The sequence below is a fragment of the Strigops habroptila genome, chromosome 7 (genome assembly GCF_004027225.2).
Source record: "Strigops habroptila isolate Jane chromosome 7, bStrHab1.2.pri, whole genome shotgun sequence".
In the NCBI taxonomy this organism is placed as follows: domain Eukaryota; kingdom Metazoa; phylum Chordata; class Aves; order Psittaciformes; family Psittacidae; genus Strigops; species Strigops habroptila.
In genome coordinates this window covers 552,824-570,836 of record NC_044283.2, presented here as the reverse complement: position 1 = coordinate 570,836, position 18,013 = coordinate 552,824, and the positions used below count along the sequence as shown (strand labels likewise).

Genomic DNA, 18,013 nt, shown 5'->3' with positions numbered 1-18,013 from the left:
TCACATAAAAGAAATGGGAATAAAGAGGGAAGGGAATAACAGAGATAGCACCAGACGGAAGGTACCACAACCTCACCTGCAATGAACTTCTTCGTGGTGGCATTCGGATCTTTTCTATTATAAGGGGGGAAAGGAAAGAAAAATCACTTTGAAAGGTAAGCAACGAACATCGAAACAGCTGAAAAAGCTCCAAGCCAGTAAAACACAAGACACCAAACCAGGAGCACCCCATTTGGTTCCCAGTTGTTGTCACTAACACTGATGTGAGTAACAGCAACACTTACTTGGTGCCTGGTGCAGCCTTTCTAACATTCTGAGCCCGTTTCTTTATAGTCTTTTTGGCCTGGAAGGGACAGAAAGAAGAACTTTTAGTGCATCATTTATGCTTTATATATAAATGTGTGTATATATACATATATAAAATATATACATATAAAAAACATATAAAATAGTATTAATAGTTATTAATCCTAATTAAGTATATATATTAATATAGGTTGCATATAAAATAGTATTAATAGTTATTAATCCTAATTAAGTATATATATTAATATAGGTTGCATATAAAATAGTATTAATAGTTATTAATCCTAATTAAGTATATATATTAATATAGGCTGCATATAAAATAGTATTAATAGTTATTAATTCTAATTAAGTATATATTAATATAGGTTGCATCTTTCAGTGTTTGCTAAATGGGTGTTATTCACAAACACCAAATATACCCAAGAAAAGTGGAAATCTGGAGGTTTAGGAAGTGCCTCTGAACAATTCTCCAGCCTGTTCTTTATGACAATGATATTAAAAACATATTAAAAGCACTATTCTGGAGTCCCTCAGGTGATGGAGCACTAACCAAGCTCCCCCAGCGCCCTGCGGTGTGCCCACAGCACTCACCTGCCCGGGGGGAGCTCTGGGTTTCTCTGCTATGCTGATTTTCACCCTCTTGCCGTTCACCAGCACCGGCACCGTTTCACCGTACTTCACCGCCGCGATCACGGCTTCTTTGTAGTTCATCTCCAGGAAGGCCTGAAATCGATGGATAGTTCAGCCCTCAGCTTACAGACACCAGAGATAACCCACTGCAGGGTCTCCTCAGACAAATCTGCTCCTGACAGTGGGGGGACCCCAGCACAGCCAAAAGGAAAAGCCACTTGTGAATGGGGCTCTTCATGGGTAAGGCTGAGCCCACCCAAACCTGGTCCAGCCTCTTCAAGCTGTTGCCTGCTATGGTCGTCCCAGATGTCCACTATCTGCATCTTAGAATCAAAGAATCATTCAGATGGAAGAGAATAATTTGGGTTGGAAAAGATCCTTAATATAGAATCATGGAATCACAAACTGGTTTGTGTTGGAAGGGACCTTAAAGCTCCTCCAGCTCCAACCCCTGCCACGGGCAGGGACACCTTCCACTAGAGCAGGTTGCTCCAAGCCCCTGTGTCCAACCTGGCCTTGAACACTGCCAGGGATGGGGCAGCCACAGCTTCAATCTATTCCAATGTCCCACCACCCTTGTTAGTATAGAACTTCCTTGTATCTCATCCAACTCTGCCCTCTTCCAGTTGGAAGCCTCCTCATCCCATCCCTGCATCCCTTGTCCAAAGCCCCTCTCCAGGTTTCCTGGAGCCCCTTTAGGCACTGGAGCTGCTCTAAGGTCTCCCCTTCAGGAGCCTTCTCTTCTCCAGGCTGCCCCAGCCCAGCTCTCTCAGCCTGGCTCCAGAGCAGAGCTGCTCCAGCCCTCGCAGCAGCTCCGGGGCCTCCTCTGGCCTCGCTCCAGCAGCTCCACGTCCCTCTTGTGCTGCTGCCCCAGAGCTGGATGCAGGATGTCCTATTTACATGTCTGTTAAGTCTCTGCAGGGACGGTGACTCCACCACTGCCCCGGGCAGCCTGCTGCAGTGCTTGACAACAGTCTTGATGAAGAATACTTCCTAATATCCAATCTAACTGTCCCACAGGCATCCTACTTCCTCTAACAGTTACTAACTTGGGTAGCAAGATGGATTTGATTTATAAAATTAACACTTCCAGCTATTCCAAGACTCTGGATGTGAGCTTTAATGATGAACTGTCCAAGAAGCCTTACCCTATATCCACCTGCAGATCCAAACAGGACACTTTTTCCTTGCTAGAACAGGGGGGCTTTTTGCCATTCTGACCCAAAGGCACTGCACAGGAGGGAATCTCACCTCGTTCCTGGAGCGAAGCACAATGAGATCACTGACTTTGCCAAAAGGCTGCACGATTTTCTTGATGTCCTGATCAGAAAAGCCATCATCGGGTAAATCCGAGATCTGCAGCACGGTCCCACAGTTGAGCAGCTCCTCCCTCAGCAGCTGCAGACAGGAAACAGAACAGAAATAAGCCAATTTCCCATGTTCAGCCCAGTGAAAGGGAGAAAACGACCTGCCATGATGATGACTCCAAGGTAGACGCTTGGTTCACTGGGGTGTTGTCATAGAATCACAGGATGGTTTGGGTTGGAAGGGACCTTAAAGCTCTGTCGTGGTTAAACCCAACTGGCAACTGAAGTACCATGCAGCAGCTTCCTCACCCCTTCCTCCTAGCCCAGGCAGGACGGGGAGGAGAATGTAAAAGCCACACGTTGAGATAAGAACAGTTTAATAACTGAGGTACAATACAGTATAATACTAATGATGGTAATAATAAGGGAAATAATAAGGAGAGATATATAAAACTGGAAGGGGAATGGCAATAAAACCCCAGTGAAGAGCAGTGATGCACAAACCAGTTCTCACCACGGCTGAGCGCTGCCCGGCCCCAGCAGTGATCGGGGGCTCCCCCCAGTTTCTCTCCTGAGCCTGACGTGCTGTGGGATGGGATGGGATGTCTGGAATATCCCTTTGGGTGGTTGGGGTTCAGGTCTCCTGTCTCTGCTCCCTCCCGGCTTCTTGTGCCCCTTCCCTGAGCACGAGGCTGAACAGTCCCTGAGCAGGGCAAGTGCTGCTGAGCAACAACTGAACACCGGGTGTTATCAGCGCTGTGCTCACAGGGAAGCCAAAAGAGCCTTGGAGCAGTGAGCAGGGAGAGAATTAACTCTATCCCAGCTGGAACCAGCACAGAGGATCCCAAGAACCACAGAACCACAGCCTGGTTTGGGGTGAAGGCACCTTAAAGCTCCTCCAGCTCCAACCCCTGCCAGGGCAGGGACACCTTCCACTAGAGCAGGTTGCTCCTTCCAATACTACCCATTAGCTTCCAACAGCATTAGGCAACATACTCTCTGCTTACCATCTAAAGGCTTGAGACTACGAATGCATCCCATAACCAAAACACCATCTGCTTTATCGGTGGTGTTCCCAAGAGACCCAAGTGGTCAGGATGATGGACACTGGCTTAAGAGCCTTCTTACAGCAAGTTTCCCTGCTCCAAAGAGAGCCCATCACTCACCCTCAACCAAACCCCAGCAGAACAAGGAGCCACCTTTAAGGGACATTTCTTTGTGCTGTTGGAAAGCACCAGAGAGGTTTTGCTGCCCTTGTTGAAAGGCCCTTGCCATGGAGATGCCCAGACTTACCTGTAGCTGCAAGCCTCTGCATTAAGCTGGCACTATCTATTGCACGGAATCAGCAAACAGGATGGTTCATCTCGCCACATGATCCCCCAACAATGAGAAACCAACCCAATTCTTACCATCCCAGAGGAAAACAGGAAGAAACTCACCCTGTTGTAAGAAGTTGGACGAGGTGCACTGGTTCCTGTGGGTAAACCTTCCTCCCCCTCTTCTACCCCTTCACTCTGGGGCAAATCATCAACTTCAGCAGGTGAAGAACTTGACCCAGCTCCATCTTTGGAGGCCTTTGAAGAAACACTTGCTTTCAGTAGCTTCTTCAGGCTTCCAGACACCTTCTCTAGGAGTCCTTGAGAGCTGGAGGATCTTCCTGATCCTGAAGATCCTTGTCCAGCTGCTTGAAGTGACTTATGTTTATTGAATGCTGCTACAAAGCCAGGTCCCAGAGTTTTCATGACTGCCTCCAGGGCTGCCTTTCTGTCTGTGGGAGAAGGGAAACACCAGGCTGGGAGGGTTTGCTCTGAAAACTTACACTAAGTTCATGATAAGTTACAATAAGATAAACTGGGAGAGACAGGGATTTGATGGATGGACCACTGGGTGGATAAGGAATTGGCTGGATTGCACCCAAAGAGTTGTGGTCAATGGCTCAAGGACCAAGTAGAGACCAGTGAGGAGTGGTGTTCCTCAGGGGTTGGTGTTGGGACTGGGGATGTTCTACATCTGCCAGTGACATGGACACTGGGATGGAGTTTGCTGATGACACGGAGCTGTGTGCTGTGACCCACACGCTGGAGGGAAGGGCTGGGATCCAGAGGGAGCTGGACAGGTTGAGAGGTGGGACTGTGTGAACCCCATGGAGTTCAACCAGGCCAAGAGCAAGGTCCTGCACATGGGAGGGGACAATCCCCAGCACAAACACAGGCTGGGGGAGACTGGATGAAGCAGCTCCTGGAGACCTCAGAGCAGCTCCAGTGCCTAAAGGGGCTCCAGGAAACCTGGAGAGGGGCTTTGGCCAAGGGATGGAGGGACAGGCCAAGGGGAATGGCTTTAACCTGCCCGAGGGGAGATTGAGACGAGCTCTGAGGCAGAAGCTGTTCCCTGTGAGGGTGCTGAGGCGCTGGCACAGGGTGCCCAGAGAAGCTGTGGCTGCCCCATCCCTGGCAGTGTTCAAGGCCAGGTTGGACACAGGGGCTTGGAGCAACCTGCTCTAGTGGAAGGTGTCCCTGCCCGGGGCAGGGGTTGGAGCTGGAGGAGCTTTAAGGTCCTTGCACAGTGCCAGGGCTGGGGCAGCCACAGCTTCTTTGGGCACCTGAGCCAGTGCCCAGGGCCTGTTTGCAGGGATTAGAGGCAGTTTCCCTCTGGCCGGGGGCACCCACCCCTTACCTTGATACCGGCTCGACCTCCTCCATGACCAGTCATAGCTGGAAGATCTCTGGGGTCGTGAACTGGTTCTCAGAGGGTTTCTCGACCGCTGCGGAGACCTCGACCTGTACCTGGGGCTGAGCCGCCGCATCTGCCGCGGGCTCCGGCTTCGGGGCCTTGACCTGAAGCGTCCGGAGCTCCGGGAGCGGGACCTGCGCGGGGCATAGCTGGAGCTGGAGGCCCGCGACCGCCTGGGGCTGGGGCTGGACGAGCTGGAGCGGCGCTTCGGGGTCTGGTTCTCCTTCCTGTCACCAGCATTCCTAAAGGAACAAAGGCACGGAATGGGATTTGAGCCGGTGGGAAAGAAGGATTAACCTGAGTCAGTTCAAAGAGCCAAAAGTGATAAAGTCTAGAGCCTCATTTGTTAAAAATCACTCTTTACACACTGGTAACGTGTGGATTTAGGATACACAGAAGTGAAAAGAAGCAAGGAGGAGAGAACAACCTGCATGGAACAAGAAAGAAGAAAGGATTTAGGATAGATAGAACTGAAAAGAAGGGAATAGGAGAGAAAGAAGAAAGAAACAGCAAAGAAAACAGAAGTTATGAGCTGCAGTGCTATGAAGGAATAATAGGAGGAGGGAAAGGATACAGGAAGGAGCATAAGATACTCTAGAATCACAGAATCCCAGCCTGGTTTGGATGAGGACTGGATGAGGACAGCAGAACCACCTTCAGGTCTCCTAAAGGACGCTCCAACCTACCTCCCACACCAACACCTCACGGTGTTATTCAATTACCAAGATCCAAACACCATTAAAATCCATACAAATCCCATTATCCCTGTGCCCAATGAAAACATGTGGATGCACTAAGACACCAGGGCACTCCGCAGAAGGCAGAGCCATGCAGCCGGGTGGCAGCAGGAAGCTCACTGACCTTGCCCAGGGGTGGTCACCCAGAGCCTGCAGCTCCCTGCGGAGCCTCCCAGCTGCAGCTGTGCTGTCATGGGGAAGGCCTGAAGAAAGCAGCACCCTACAAACAGCTCCTGCTCCACCAGCGAGCCCCAAAGATCCCTCCCTCCCACCATTCAACACTTCTCCAACAGATCCAGCCAAGAGCAGCTTCCTTTACCTGGTTGTACGTAACATCCCCAGCCCTGACCAGCAGTTTCAAACTGAGGGTTTAAGACAGAATTATTCCCTCCTGAGAAGTTTATTTGCTTTATTAAGGCTCTTTGAAGTCTTCTTTCTGCCTGTTTGTAACATGGGGAGACCTCAGATGCACCGCACGAATTAACCTGACCCCCACAACACTGCTTTTGTGAATGAATTTGGTTTCTAAACTGATGTCAAACTGATTACTGCAGAGTCACAGGAAAATCCCAGTCCTCTCGTTCCTATTTGTGCACACATTGGAATATGTACAGAGATTGAAGCAGTAAAATGATCCAATCATAGAAACAGAGAATGAATCATAGAAGCAGGGAATGGTTTGGGTTAGAAGGGAGCTTAAAGCTCCCCCAGCTCCAACCCCTGCCACGGGCAGGGACACCTTCCACTAGAGCAGGTTGCTCCAAGCCCCTGTGTCCAACCTGGCCTTGAACACTGCCAGGGATGGGTTAAAGATGAAGATCCTGCTGAGATTTAAGCAGAATCAGCTCACGGGGTGTGTTTTAAAACACATAATACTAAAGAGCATCATTGATGAGCGATGAGTTCACGGATTCCAGTGTTTTCTCAGCTTGGGATCACGTAGCTCCCCAAGGGACCTGTGCACTGCAGGGGCTGGGAAAGCAGAGCCAGCCCTGGCTCCCCCAACAGGTTTCCAGCCAAAAACAAGAGTGGTTTGACTGGGAAAGAGATTAAGTGTAGAAGTCTGGAATCAGGGTTTGATCAGTGACCCAGCAGCGGTCAGACCCGCTCGGTCACTTCTGTCACAGGGGATAACTTATGGCTTGAGCATGGGCAGAAGAAAGGTTCAAGGTGAGGCTGCCAACAGGAGCAGTGCCCAGAATTCACACTTTACTCTTATTCTTATGGAAGAATTTTGGGTATTTTGCCACTTATTAATGGATCATAGCATCAGCAATGGTTTGGGTTGGAAGGGACCTTAAAGCTCATCCAGGTCCAACCCCTGCCACGGGCAGGGACACCTTCCACTAGAGCAGGTTGCTCCAAGCCCCTGTGTCCAACCTGGCCTTGAACACTGCCAGGGATGGGGCAGCCACAGCTTCTCTGGGCACCCTGTGCCAGCGCCTCAGCACCCTCACAGGGAACAGCTTCTGCCTTAGATCTCAATGAACTTAGGACAAAAGCCACAAAACCACCCCAGAGACTTCTATAACCAAACATGACACCACTAAGGAGCTGCCAGGAGCAGAGCAGGAAAATAACCATATTAATTAGCTATTTCTAACAGCAAAACATTGAATGAAGCTGTAATGAAAAAGCAGGTACCTCTTTGAGGAGTGAGACTCGGGGTTCCAGTCGGGGTATCTGTCAAACATGAAGAACACACCATCAGTGAAGCAGCTCAACCTGCCCCTGAAGACAAGGCTGTGCTTACATGCAGCTGGGTTTACAGACACACGGCCCCACGTTCAGCACTCCAGAAGCACCAAGCGTCAGCTCAGCTTTGACCCTGATGGGCTAAGTTTGGGATAGCACTTGGAGAAGGAAAGCCAAGGTGCTTCCCCAGACCACGTGTGCACAGCCAACACCAAGGGAACTTTGGAAAGAGATTCCTTACTGTTGACGTAACTGGCGGCAGCTCTCGATGTGAGAAGGGGTGTTCTGATGCAGAATCCAGTCCTGGGTGGAGAGAAGACATCCAGAGAGGTTTGGTTAGCACATAAAACGGCAGCATTGCACCTCAACTGGTGCTTAGGTGTGTGGGTATTTACCTTCCATCACGTTTTACCTTCATTACGTTTTACCTTCATCACATTTTACCTTCCATTACATTTTATCTTCATCCCATTTTATCTTCATCTCATTTTACCCTTCATCACATTTTACCCTTCATCACATTTTACCCTTCATCACATTTTACCTTCCATCATGTTTTACCTCCCATCACATTTACCTTCCAAATGATCTTGTGTCAAAGTCAGATTCCTCACTTGAAATTAAGACTCTTTATGCAAAGGACTTCTGGGTTATTAAAAGCTGTTAAAGAGCAGGAAGGAATCAAAGGGGAAGGTGAACAAATGCATCATGTTAAATGAACCTGTGACTTCCAGTGACACACTGGGTGTTGTAACCACACTTAGAACACAAGAGCATGACCCAACATCCAGAGATTAAAAGAAACAAAACTATTAGAGGTCTTCATGGCTTGTCAGCCTGGTGAACACATACAGAGCAAATTGAGCTGAAGCAATCACAGAACCTGACACAAGGCAGTATCTTTAAGTGTTATTTCTATAGAGGCACGACTGTGCATGTCTTCAGCTCAAGAATCACAGAGTTTGGGGTGAAGGGAGCTTAAAGCTGATCCATTTCCAACCCCCTGCCCCGGGCAGGGACACCTTCCACTAGAGCAGGTTGCTCCAAGCCCCTGTGTCCAACCTGGCCTTGAACACTGCCAGGGATGGGGCAGCCACAGCTTCTCTGGGCACCCTGTGCCAGCACTTCACCATATGAATCAGAATGGTTAGATCTAAGTAAGTTCACCATATAAATATATCTAAATTCCTACATAAATACATAGGATTTCAAATACATACATTGAAATAAATATATTTCAATATATTTAAATAAATAAGCAACAATAAATGTATGTAAATTCATATAAATCAATATAAACCAGGCAATGATGGCTGAATAAAGCAGCTGACAGCAAAGCTTCGTACCATAACTTGCAGTTGTGACATTCCCTGTTGCTCTTTCTAAGCACGAGCTGGTTTCCAACACAGGGGATGACAAAATACCAGCATCAAACCCTTTGGTTTCTTGCCCAAAAGGCTGAACCTTTGGTTAGCAGCAAAGCTCGGGATGGTTTCCTCACAGCCTGAGGGGGATGAGTTAATGTGAGCAGGACACGGTTAGTTTCGTGGCGTTTGGAAGCACACCGGGATGAAAGCAGCAGTTCCTCACACCCTACACACACACTGCAACGTGCTATGAGACACCTACTCAACCCTCCTTACTCCACCTATGCAACCCTGGGCTTTCAGAGAGATTAAAACACATTTTAAGCACAAAACTTACTGTCTCTTCCTCAAGAAACAGATACAACAGTTAAACCAAGCTCAGGAAGGCACTGACTGATTTTCTAGCTGTGCTCATGGAATTCTGCTCATCCCAGCTCTTCCCATAACATATTCCTTGGAAGACCCTTTGTGTTCCTCCCGCTAGTTGAACCAGAGCACATGAGGATTGAAGAGCAGGCTGACACCACAGCTGTGGAGCTGTGTCCCCCATGGATACACAGCAAGTGAAGAGCAAGGAATTCACTGGTGCACATTGGTTTTCCTAAAACATGGTGTTGTTGAGCAATCCCCTTCCTAGGAATGCTGTTTAACGCTGGTTTTCTAGTCTTAAAGTCAGGCAGGAAACGAAAGGCTATTGCCCAAGGGCTAAAAACAAATGGGAATTGGCTTTGAGCATCCCCTTCCATGGTGTCGGAGAATGAAAGCACCAGCACGGGTTCCCATTTTGCTTCCCAGTGTCCTCAGCCGCTGGTCCAAGGGGTGTTCATGGGGCCTGGCAGGATACAAAGAGACATTCTCCTCCCTCACAACAACACATTCTCTCTTCTTCAAGCCTTCATTATGCCAATGCCCTCTTGTGTTTCCTAGTATGACAGGACGCTCCATTCATGCATGTTCCTCCTCTGGGATTAACTCCTTGTCCTTCCCAGTCTGCAGGAATATTCCATTCCCTCTGGCAGGTCACACTGGCCAATCCCAATGGCAAACCTCCTGTTACTCATGGATCACCACCAGCAAGGTGTTTCCAGCCCTCAACTCACCTCTTCTGTCTCTAGGAAGGTAATTAGCACACCAGGACAGCACCCACACTTGTTTGTGCCGGTTTGGTGTAGAACAACAACCAGGAGGAAATGGGAGGCAGATCCCATGTTGTTCCCTTCAGCAAAGGGATTCCAAGTGCAATTCCCTGGGGAAAACACTGAGTCTCCAGGACTTTGTCCAATTTAAAGCCCCAGAATCACTCTCACTGTTCACCTATTCAAGCTAGAAAACAAAACTTGTCACTCCACTGTAAGTCCTGATCCCCCATGGTGACAGTACTGCAAATCCACTTGGTTCCCAAAGTGCCACGTGGCTGAAGACACAGGAATCACACTCCATTATCCCAATAAAGCCACAATTCCAACTGGAAATGAAGCTGCTCTGTGAAGTATCCATGGAACGCTTCAGTACGTTGGGGGATACTGTAAATACACTCACAGGAGAGCACACCAGGGTGAGATTCCATGGAACCAAGGGTAGAACTGGGTGCTATTCCCTAAAGAAGCGTTGCAGGACACAAATGCACAGGTATGAGAGGACACCTCCTGGATCAAAAAGCCCCCTCAGCAGCCATTAAGTTTCCAAATTCATTTTGTAGACCTCCAAAGCCCACCTACCTTTGCCTACAACACATATTGCACATAGCCACCTCCAACAAATCTTCCCAACACCAGGCGAAAGCAGGGACAAAGCTTCCATGTTCCTGACTCTGCTCCAACAACAACGAGCTTTCCAGTCCCTGGCAAGCATCATTTAGAACCATGGAATGGTTTGGGCTGGAAAGGACCTTAAAGCTCCTCCAGCTCCAACCCCTTGCCATGGGCAGGGACACCTTCCACTAGAGCAGGTTGCTCCAAGCCCCATCCACTCACCACAAACCCACATTTTAGGCAGGAAAGGGGCCTGTTAGAGCAGGTACCAGCCTGAGGGACCTCGAGCAGCCACGTTGCACCGTTGGTTCACAAAGCAGAGCTGCTCCAGAGCAAACCCCTTGGCACAAGCAAGACTCAAAGAGGGGGCTGAAGTCACCACCAAGCAATGGAGGAGCTCCACCTCTTGCTATAGATCCAGTGGGGAGAGGAAGACAAATGCTACATGGAGCATCTCCAAAGTCCATTGCATGAAAGAGCTGGAGTATTCTTCACCTTCCACCCTGGCCTGCCCGAAGCTTGTCATGGAGCTGCTGAGTCCCTGCACACCAGAACAGCCCCAGGCCTGACAACAAAGGGACAAAGGTGAATCAAACAATGTATTTTTCATGGACAGTTATGCCACAGAGATGGAAAATATCATAACCTCTGACTTCTGAATGGTGTAATAGCAAAAAACCACCTTTAAATGTACGTAAATCATTCTGTAGGAGAGATGGTGAGGATCCTTTTGAGATGATAAAACAGAACACATTTACTTGCTCCTCCATAAGACACTCAGAACCCTGGATTTAGGAAGACTACAGGCATCTCAAGGGCTTTCTTTGCTTTGATTCCATCAGACCTCAGCAAGTTGGACACTTTCGAACACAGACCTGCAGGGAGAGCTGAAGGGATGCTCTGGGGAGCAGCAGAAGGATTCCTTACTCCAAGCCAGTGTTTCACCACGGTTATGGGAGATCCAGGCTGGAAGAACAAGAGGAGACAGTTGAGATGACGCAGTTTCAGCCATCAATGGTCACTGCAGCTCCAGAGGGAGCTGACTGCCCAGGACCAGGAGCTGGGTCTCACATCCAGCTGGAATCCTGACCTTTTCATGTCCCAGCACCAGGTAACACTTCATTTCTCTTCCAAGTGGCAAAGCAGCTTCAGGCATGGCCAGGAAACAAATCCCAGAGGAGCTGGTACCTCGGTACAAGGCTGGATTAAGAGTCTATGACAAAGGACAGCTCACCATGACACACCTGAACTTGAAATCCATCATCTTAACACCATTGAACCTCTTGTTTTCAGCTATCCAGTATCCTCAAGCGTTGGATAAAGAGCAGCTTTTCCTCATGCAGCATCTTTCCTCATCTCCAGCCATTCCTGTCTCACGTTACCCACTTGGCTTCCCTGCTTTCCTTCCAGTCTGCCACATCACAGACACCTGCTCCCAGCACAGCACCTGTGAGCTGCTGTGAAACAGCCTGGGTTGGGTTGAGGGACCTTAAAGCTCCTCCAGCTCCAACCCCTGCCCCGGGCAGGGACACCTTCCACTAGAGCAGGTTGCTCCAAGCCCCTGTGTCCAACCTGGCCTTGAACACTGCCAGGGATGGGGCAGCCACAGCTTCTCTGGGCACCCTGTGCCAGCGCCTCAGCACCCTCACAGGGAACAGCTTCTGCCTCAGAGCTCATCTCAATCTCCCCTCTGGCAGGTTAAAGCCATTCCCCTTGGCCTGTCCCTACAGGCCCTTGGCCAAAGCCCCTCTCCAGGTTTCCTGGAGCCCCTTTAGGCACTGGAGCTGCTCTAAGGTGTCCCCTTCAGGAGCCTTCTCTTCTCCAGGCTGCCCCAGCCCAGCTCTCTCAGCCTGGCTCCAGAGCAGAGCTGCTCCAGCCCTCGCAGCAGCTCCGGGGCCTCCTCTGGCCTCGCTCCAGCAGCTCCACGTCCCTCTGGTGCTGCTGCCCCAGAGCTGGATCAGGGGTGCGGGGGGGGCTCCCCAGAGCGCAGCAGAGGGGGAGAACCAGGGGCAGGACCTGGTTGAACTCCATGGGGTTCACACAGTCCCACCTCTCCAGCCTGTCCAGGTTCCTGTGGGTCCCAGCCCTTCCCTCCAGCGTGTGGGTCACACCACACAGCTCTGTGCCACTGGCAAACTGCTGAGGATGCTCCATCCCAGTGTCCGTGTCACCAACAAACATGTTGAACAGGATCGGTCCCACCACCAATCCCTGAGGACCATCCTCACTGGTCTTCCCTTGCACCTTGAGCCATTGACTACAACACTCTGAGTGCACCCATCCAGCCAATTCCTTATCCACCGAGTGGTCCATCCATGAAATCCACGTCTCCCCAGCTCACACACAAGGATGTCAGGTGGGACATGCACAAGCCCTTAGTGCCACACACCAGAAACCACAACAACGAATCACTTCAACCTAAAACCCCTCTGAAGGTCCAGCCCACCTGCAGCTGTGCTGGGGAGACCAAAGGTCCATCCAGCCCACCCAGCACCTCCTCTCCCATGGCACGGAACAGGGAATGGCCGGGAGGAGCACAGCGACACAGAGCTGCTTCCCCAGAGCACACCTCCAGCCTTTGGCCATCAGGGACCTCCCTGCATGGCTTCTGGAGGATCTTCTTCATGAGCTTCTTATGTTTCAAGTAAGATTTCACAACACTGCAGCAGAGTATCTCTGCAACAACCATTTCTAGCGCAGGTCACACCACACACAACTGCTTCTGCTGTTCCATTTCCCCATCACGTCTAGTCTGAAGGTTTCAGGTGCTTCCTCCCTAACACTTCACCCCCAGAACATCTGGGTCACCTTTAACCACAGAACTGCCACAAAGACAACTTGGTTTGTAAACCCGGCTGTAAAGCTGAAAGAGGAGGAATTCTTCACCCTTTAGAGTTCACAAATACACCAGAGGAACATTTCTTGTACAAGCCTTTATTTTTTTGCAGCAAGAACCCAACTCATGTGGTTATTTGGCAACGCTGTTGGCTAAACACGGCTTAAACCGGGGGCTCCAACCAGGCTGAGCTGCCTACACAGCAGCAGCTCTACATGTAAGATACTACACAGAGTAAAGGTAACACACGCCCGAGCTAGGAGCAGCACAACAGGGAGGGAAGGCTGCAGTGGATGTCTGCAGAGCATGGACTGCGCTTGGTGCCACCAGGACCAGAAGTGCCACCCTTGCATCTCCCCAGCAAGCACCACAGCTGGTTCCTTGGTACTTCCAGTCACAACATTTACTCCATGTTGAAAAGCCCCGTGAGCAACCTATGGAATAACCCACATCCCAACACATGACACTTCTCCAAAGTGCTGTGACCATTTACGAACCCAAATGCATCACCCTGCTCAGCTGTATTTCACGTTAGACCTCCCCTGGGGTTCCCAAACCTGCCCAGCTCAGCCTTCAGGTGTAAAACCACCTAAAACCTCAGTTTTACTCTGCAGCTCTGTCACCCTCTCAACTATTCACCCTGGGTTTAACACAGAGCACAGAGCAGGCCAAGGAACCCTGCAGGGCTTTGCCACCTGCACCTAAACCCCCTCTGCCTTCCACGTTTGTAGCTTTTAATAGCTTAGACACAAAACTAAAACTGAATGATTGAGTTTGCTTTGTGACACTCAAGCCTAAGGCTTCCAGCACAATCCACAGCTTTCCAAAGGCTTTCCTCTCTCCCAGTATTCACCAGTTGCTTTTCTTCCTTCGGGAGCTGGAAGCGTTATTTGCTCCAGAGCCGAAGGCTCAGCTGAACGCGAGCGGTTTGTGTGGCCCCCCGAGCTGACCCACAGCCTCTGGAACAGCCCCGGAGCACATCTGGAGCTCAGGCTCTGGGACACAAACAGGCTGCTTTGTTTTGCAGGAGTCGGGGAACACACATCTCATCTACCCCTTTGGATACCCCCATTTTACTCACCCCGCTGGCGTTAGTGCTTTACTCCACCGAGACCAGGGCCTGGCCTTCAAAACCCACCACAGAAGCCCTAAATAAGGGAGCAACGGTTGAGCAGCTCCACATTCCTGGCAGCTCTGAGATGCCAGTTGGAAGCGAGCGGCTCACAATCACCTCCCAGCAGCGTTTCTAGCGCGTGGGACTACTCCAAGCGGAGAAGAGCAGCCCCACACAACTCATACAATGCACAGGGAGAACATTAGTGCCTACGACAGGGCAGCGGGTAAGATGGCGAGTACAAGTTTAGGCAAGAATCTGCGAAAGCCACTCACCTTCATATGAGTGCATTCAACGTTACACAGAGAACACATATGTGGGAATATTCTCGGAGATGTAGCATAGTAGTCATTCATCATTGATGGGGTGGGCAACCTTTTTATCTTCTGGGAATCAGCCTGCGGGAACACCGGCAGCCACGATGCCTTCACAATCCCAAAAGGAGACTTAATAGGCCCCTCAATCTGGGGCTGGAAGGGCTTTTGTCCCGCTCCGGTGCTGCTCTGGCCGCTGGATGAGCTCGTCCCGGCCTCGCGCTGAGTTCTTTCGTGCTGGCTGATGGCTGCGAGGAGCTCGGCAGAGAAGGGCGGCTGGGCCATGGGTGGCATCACGTGCTGGGGGAGGGACTGCTGCACCATGGGAGGCATCACCGGAGGCATCATGGGCTGAGCCAAGGGTGGCATCAGAGGTGGCATCATGGGTGGCATGACAGGCGGGATGGCAGGCTGGGATACGGGTTTCACCATGGGAAGCCCGGCGGGTGCCGCGCACAACCCGGACACCTTTCCCGCAGTCTCAGGTGGAAAAAAGGAGCGAGGATTGGAGGAATCGTTCTGGAATCCCGTCAGCTTTATTAAATCTTCCACCGGGAACACGGGGTTACACGTCACAGTGGCCGGGGGGACGCCCAGCGGCGCGTTCGGTGGCATGTTCTGCTCCCGTGGGAAGTCTTCCCTGTTCTCTCCGCTTGGTGCTTCGGGATTATAGACGCGTGCTTCCAGGGGATCCTCAGGGAGCACTTCGGGGTTGAACGCGTGCACATCGAGAGGATCCTCGATGTAACCGTATTTGCTCGCATGGCCATAATCAATCACTTTACTCTTGACACTGCTCGTGCCACCAACCGCGTCTTCTCCTCGGCTCTGAGCGTGCAACCCGGGCATGGAGGGACCCATCTTACGAACCCGGATTTCCCTCAGGATCCGCGGCATGTTCTCGGGAGTTAACTGATCGTCAGGATAACGGCTGAGCTCCTCCAGGTCTTCATTAGACAGCCCAAAACTCGCCAGGATACTGGAGGCGCTTTCGGGTGTGTAGCGGGTTTGGGCGTTGGAATTCTGCTCCGAGACCTGCGCGGGGGCCGGGGGCTTCTGTCCCGTTGTCCCGGCTGAGCAGGGGGTGTTCTCCCAGCGGCTCGTGCGGGGCTCTGCCTTCTGTTCCTGGTGGAGGTTTGTCTTCTCCTTCACCTTCCTGGGATCAGCCCTGTGCAGGGTGACCCGAACGTTGATCCTCTGCGAACCCGTCCACTGAATCGTTTCCTGGCCCGAGAATCTCTGCGGCGTTCCCGTCCCTTGAGGCGTTCCAGGAGCAGGCTTCCGGGGGAGACCTGAGGCACCTCCTCCCCGCAGGGATCCCGGAGCCTTTGTCCCAGACGGATTAGGTCCTCTCGGCCTCTGAGGTAAAGTTCCTCTGGGGCTAAACATGGTGCTTTTCGGAACTGCCTGGTTTAACCAAGCATAAGGAGGTGCCGAAGGGTTGGGAGCAACTGAGGTCAATTGCTGAAGAGCCAAGTGGGTCTTAATGTGAGCAAGCTGTAAAGGAGGAGGGCCCAACACAAGTGGGCTCCCAATGCCAAGGTTCAAGGAATTCACAAGTGGTGCGAAACTTTCCAAGAACAACACAAAGCTGCAAGTTAAAAGACAAGTATTAGATTATGGGCTCTTTTCACCTCCGTTCCACAGCGCCTTCTAGAACCGGTGAGAAAACAACCACCGGAGTCACCGACCAGCAGTGGAAGGGCAGTTTAAAGGGGATTTGGGAACTCAAAAGGTGGTCGAACAACATTGGCTTTCACTGCAGAGAATCTTAATACGCAGTGAAGAGAGAACACAATTAAATGAGCTTTACCCACCAAGTTCAGCATCACAGAGAACACTCCCAGCGATGACAATTCAAACAGCATTTTCTAACACTTCAGATCTTTATGACAACACAGTTTGGATTCAGTTACAATTAGAGCTATGTCATAAGCAATAAACCAAAGCATTAAACTCCTCTCCAGGTATATACGAGGTGCGAATAGTAACAGCAATAGGTAGAGAACTCAAAGTGGTTACAACTCAATGCGAAGTCGCTGTGAGGTTGGGGTGAGGACAGCACAGCTTCGGGAGGACACTGAGCTGCTGCGCCCCAAAAGCATTCAAAGGCTGTGGCAGTATCTGAATCCCGTGGTTAGAGAATTTCCATGTCCCAGATGTTAAAGGCAAGTTCTCATCTTGAACCAGCTTTAAACAGAACAGGGTAAGAACAGACAGAAACGGCAACCACCTACGTAGGAGCTTAAAAAGCACAATGGGAACAGGAACCTTTGATTTCGGCTGACACCGCCGAGAACTCCAGCCTGTAAAGCAGGAAGAGAACGTACAAAGAGAGGCAGAATGAGACAAAGTGGATAAATAACACAGGCCTGGGAATGTTCTTGTAGGACAGTGTCGTGGTGGAACCCCAGGCGCTCACTCAGCACCAGCAGCCGATCGCTCCCTCCCTCCCTCCCTCCCTTTCCCTCCCGCTCCCAGCGGGATGGGGAGGAGAAAGGAAGGAATGTAAATGCCACAGGTTGAGATAAGAACAGGCCAATATCTGAAGTATAACACAGAACTACTATTACTACTACTAAGGGAAGAGAATACAAAACTAGAAGGGGAAGGAAATCAAACACTAACCAGCAGCGATGCCCAATGCTATTGCTCAGCACCCGCCGACCGATCCCCAGCCTGACCCAGCAGCGATCTGCCCTTCAGGGTGCCTCCCCCCACTTTATATCCTGGCCATGACGTGCCGTGGGATGGGATACCCCTTTGGCTGGGTTGGCTCAGGTGTCCTGGCTCTGCTCCCTCCCAGCTTCTTGTGCCGCTCCTCGCTGGCACAGCATGGGGCTGGAAAGACCTTGATGGGGGTAAGCATCACTTAGCAACAACTAAACCATCGGTGTGTTAGGAGCGTTGTTCCCAGCCTCAAGCCCAAACCCAGCACGGCACCAGGTACAGGGCAGGAGAAAAATCATGGTTCCAGCTGAAGCCGGGACACACACACAAAGCAAAGGCCTCGTCTCCCCCAGGCAGCCCCTCGCTCCCACAGCCCTGCCGGAGGGATGGGGAGGAGTGTTGGGAGAGGGAAAAACCCACCAGAGGGATAAGAACTGGTTAATAATGGAAATAAAGTTAATAACAGTAATAATAATATTAATGAAAAGGAAAGGGGAAAGGAAAGAGAGGAATAAAGCCCAAGAGAGACAGGAGATGGACACCCAATTCTCAC

The 18,013-nt window shown here is 50.8% G+C and overlaps 1 protein-coding gene across 2 annotated transcripts in view; it reads right to left on the bottom strand.

Moving 5' to 3' along the window:
• ZNF638 (zinc finger protein 638) overlaps positions 1-18,013 on the bottom strand; it is a 54,137-nt gene that overhangs the window by 20,804 nt on the left and 15,320 nt on the right. For both annotated transcript variants that reach the window (XM_030492312.1, XM_030492313.1), the window contains exons 2-10: positions 14,752-16,381; positions 7,650-7,711; positions 7,358-7,396; positions 4,920-5,218; positions 3,686-4,014; positions 2,191-2,337; positions 901-1,032; positions 285-343; positions 77-114 (exon numbers count right to left, since the gene is read on the bottom strand). In XM_030492312.1, the coding sequence (XP_030348172.1) occupies positions 77-114; positions 285-343; positions 901-1,032; positions 2,191-2,337; positions 3,686-4,014; positions 4,920-5,218; positions 7,358-7,396; positions 7,650-7,711; positions 14,752-16,381 (2,735 nt within the window). The remainder of the gene's footprint in view (positions 1-76; positions 115-284; positions 344-900; positions 1,033-2,190; positions 2,338-3,685; positions 4,015-4,919; positions 5,219-7,357; positions 7,397-7,649; positions 7,712-14,751; positions 16,382-18,013) is intronic.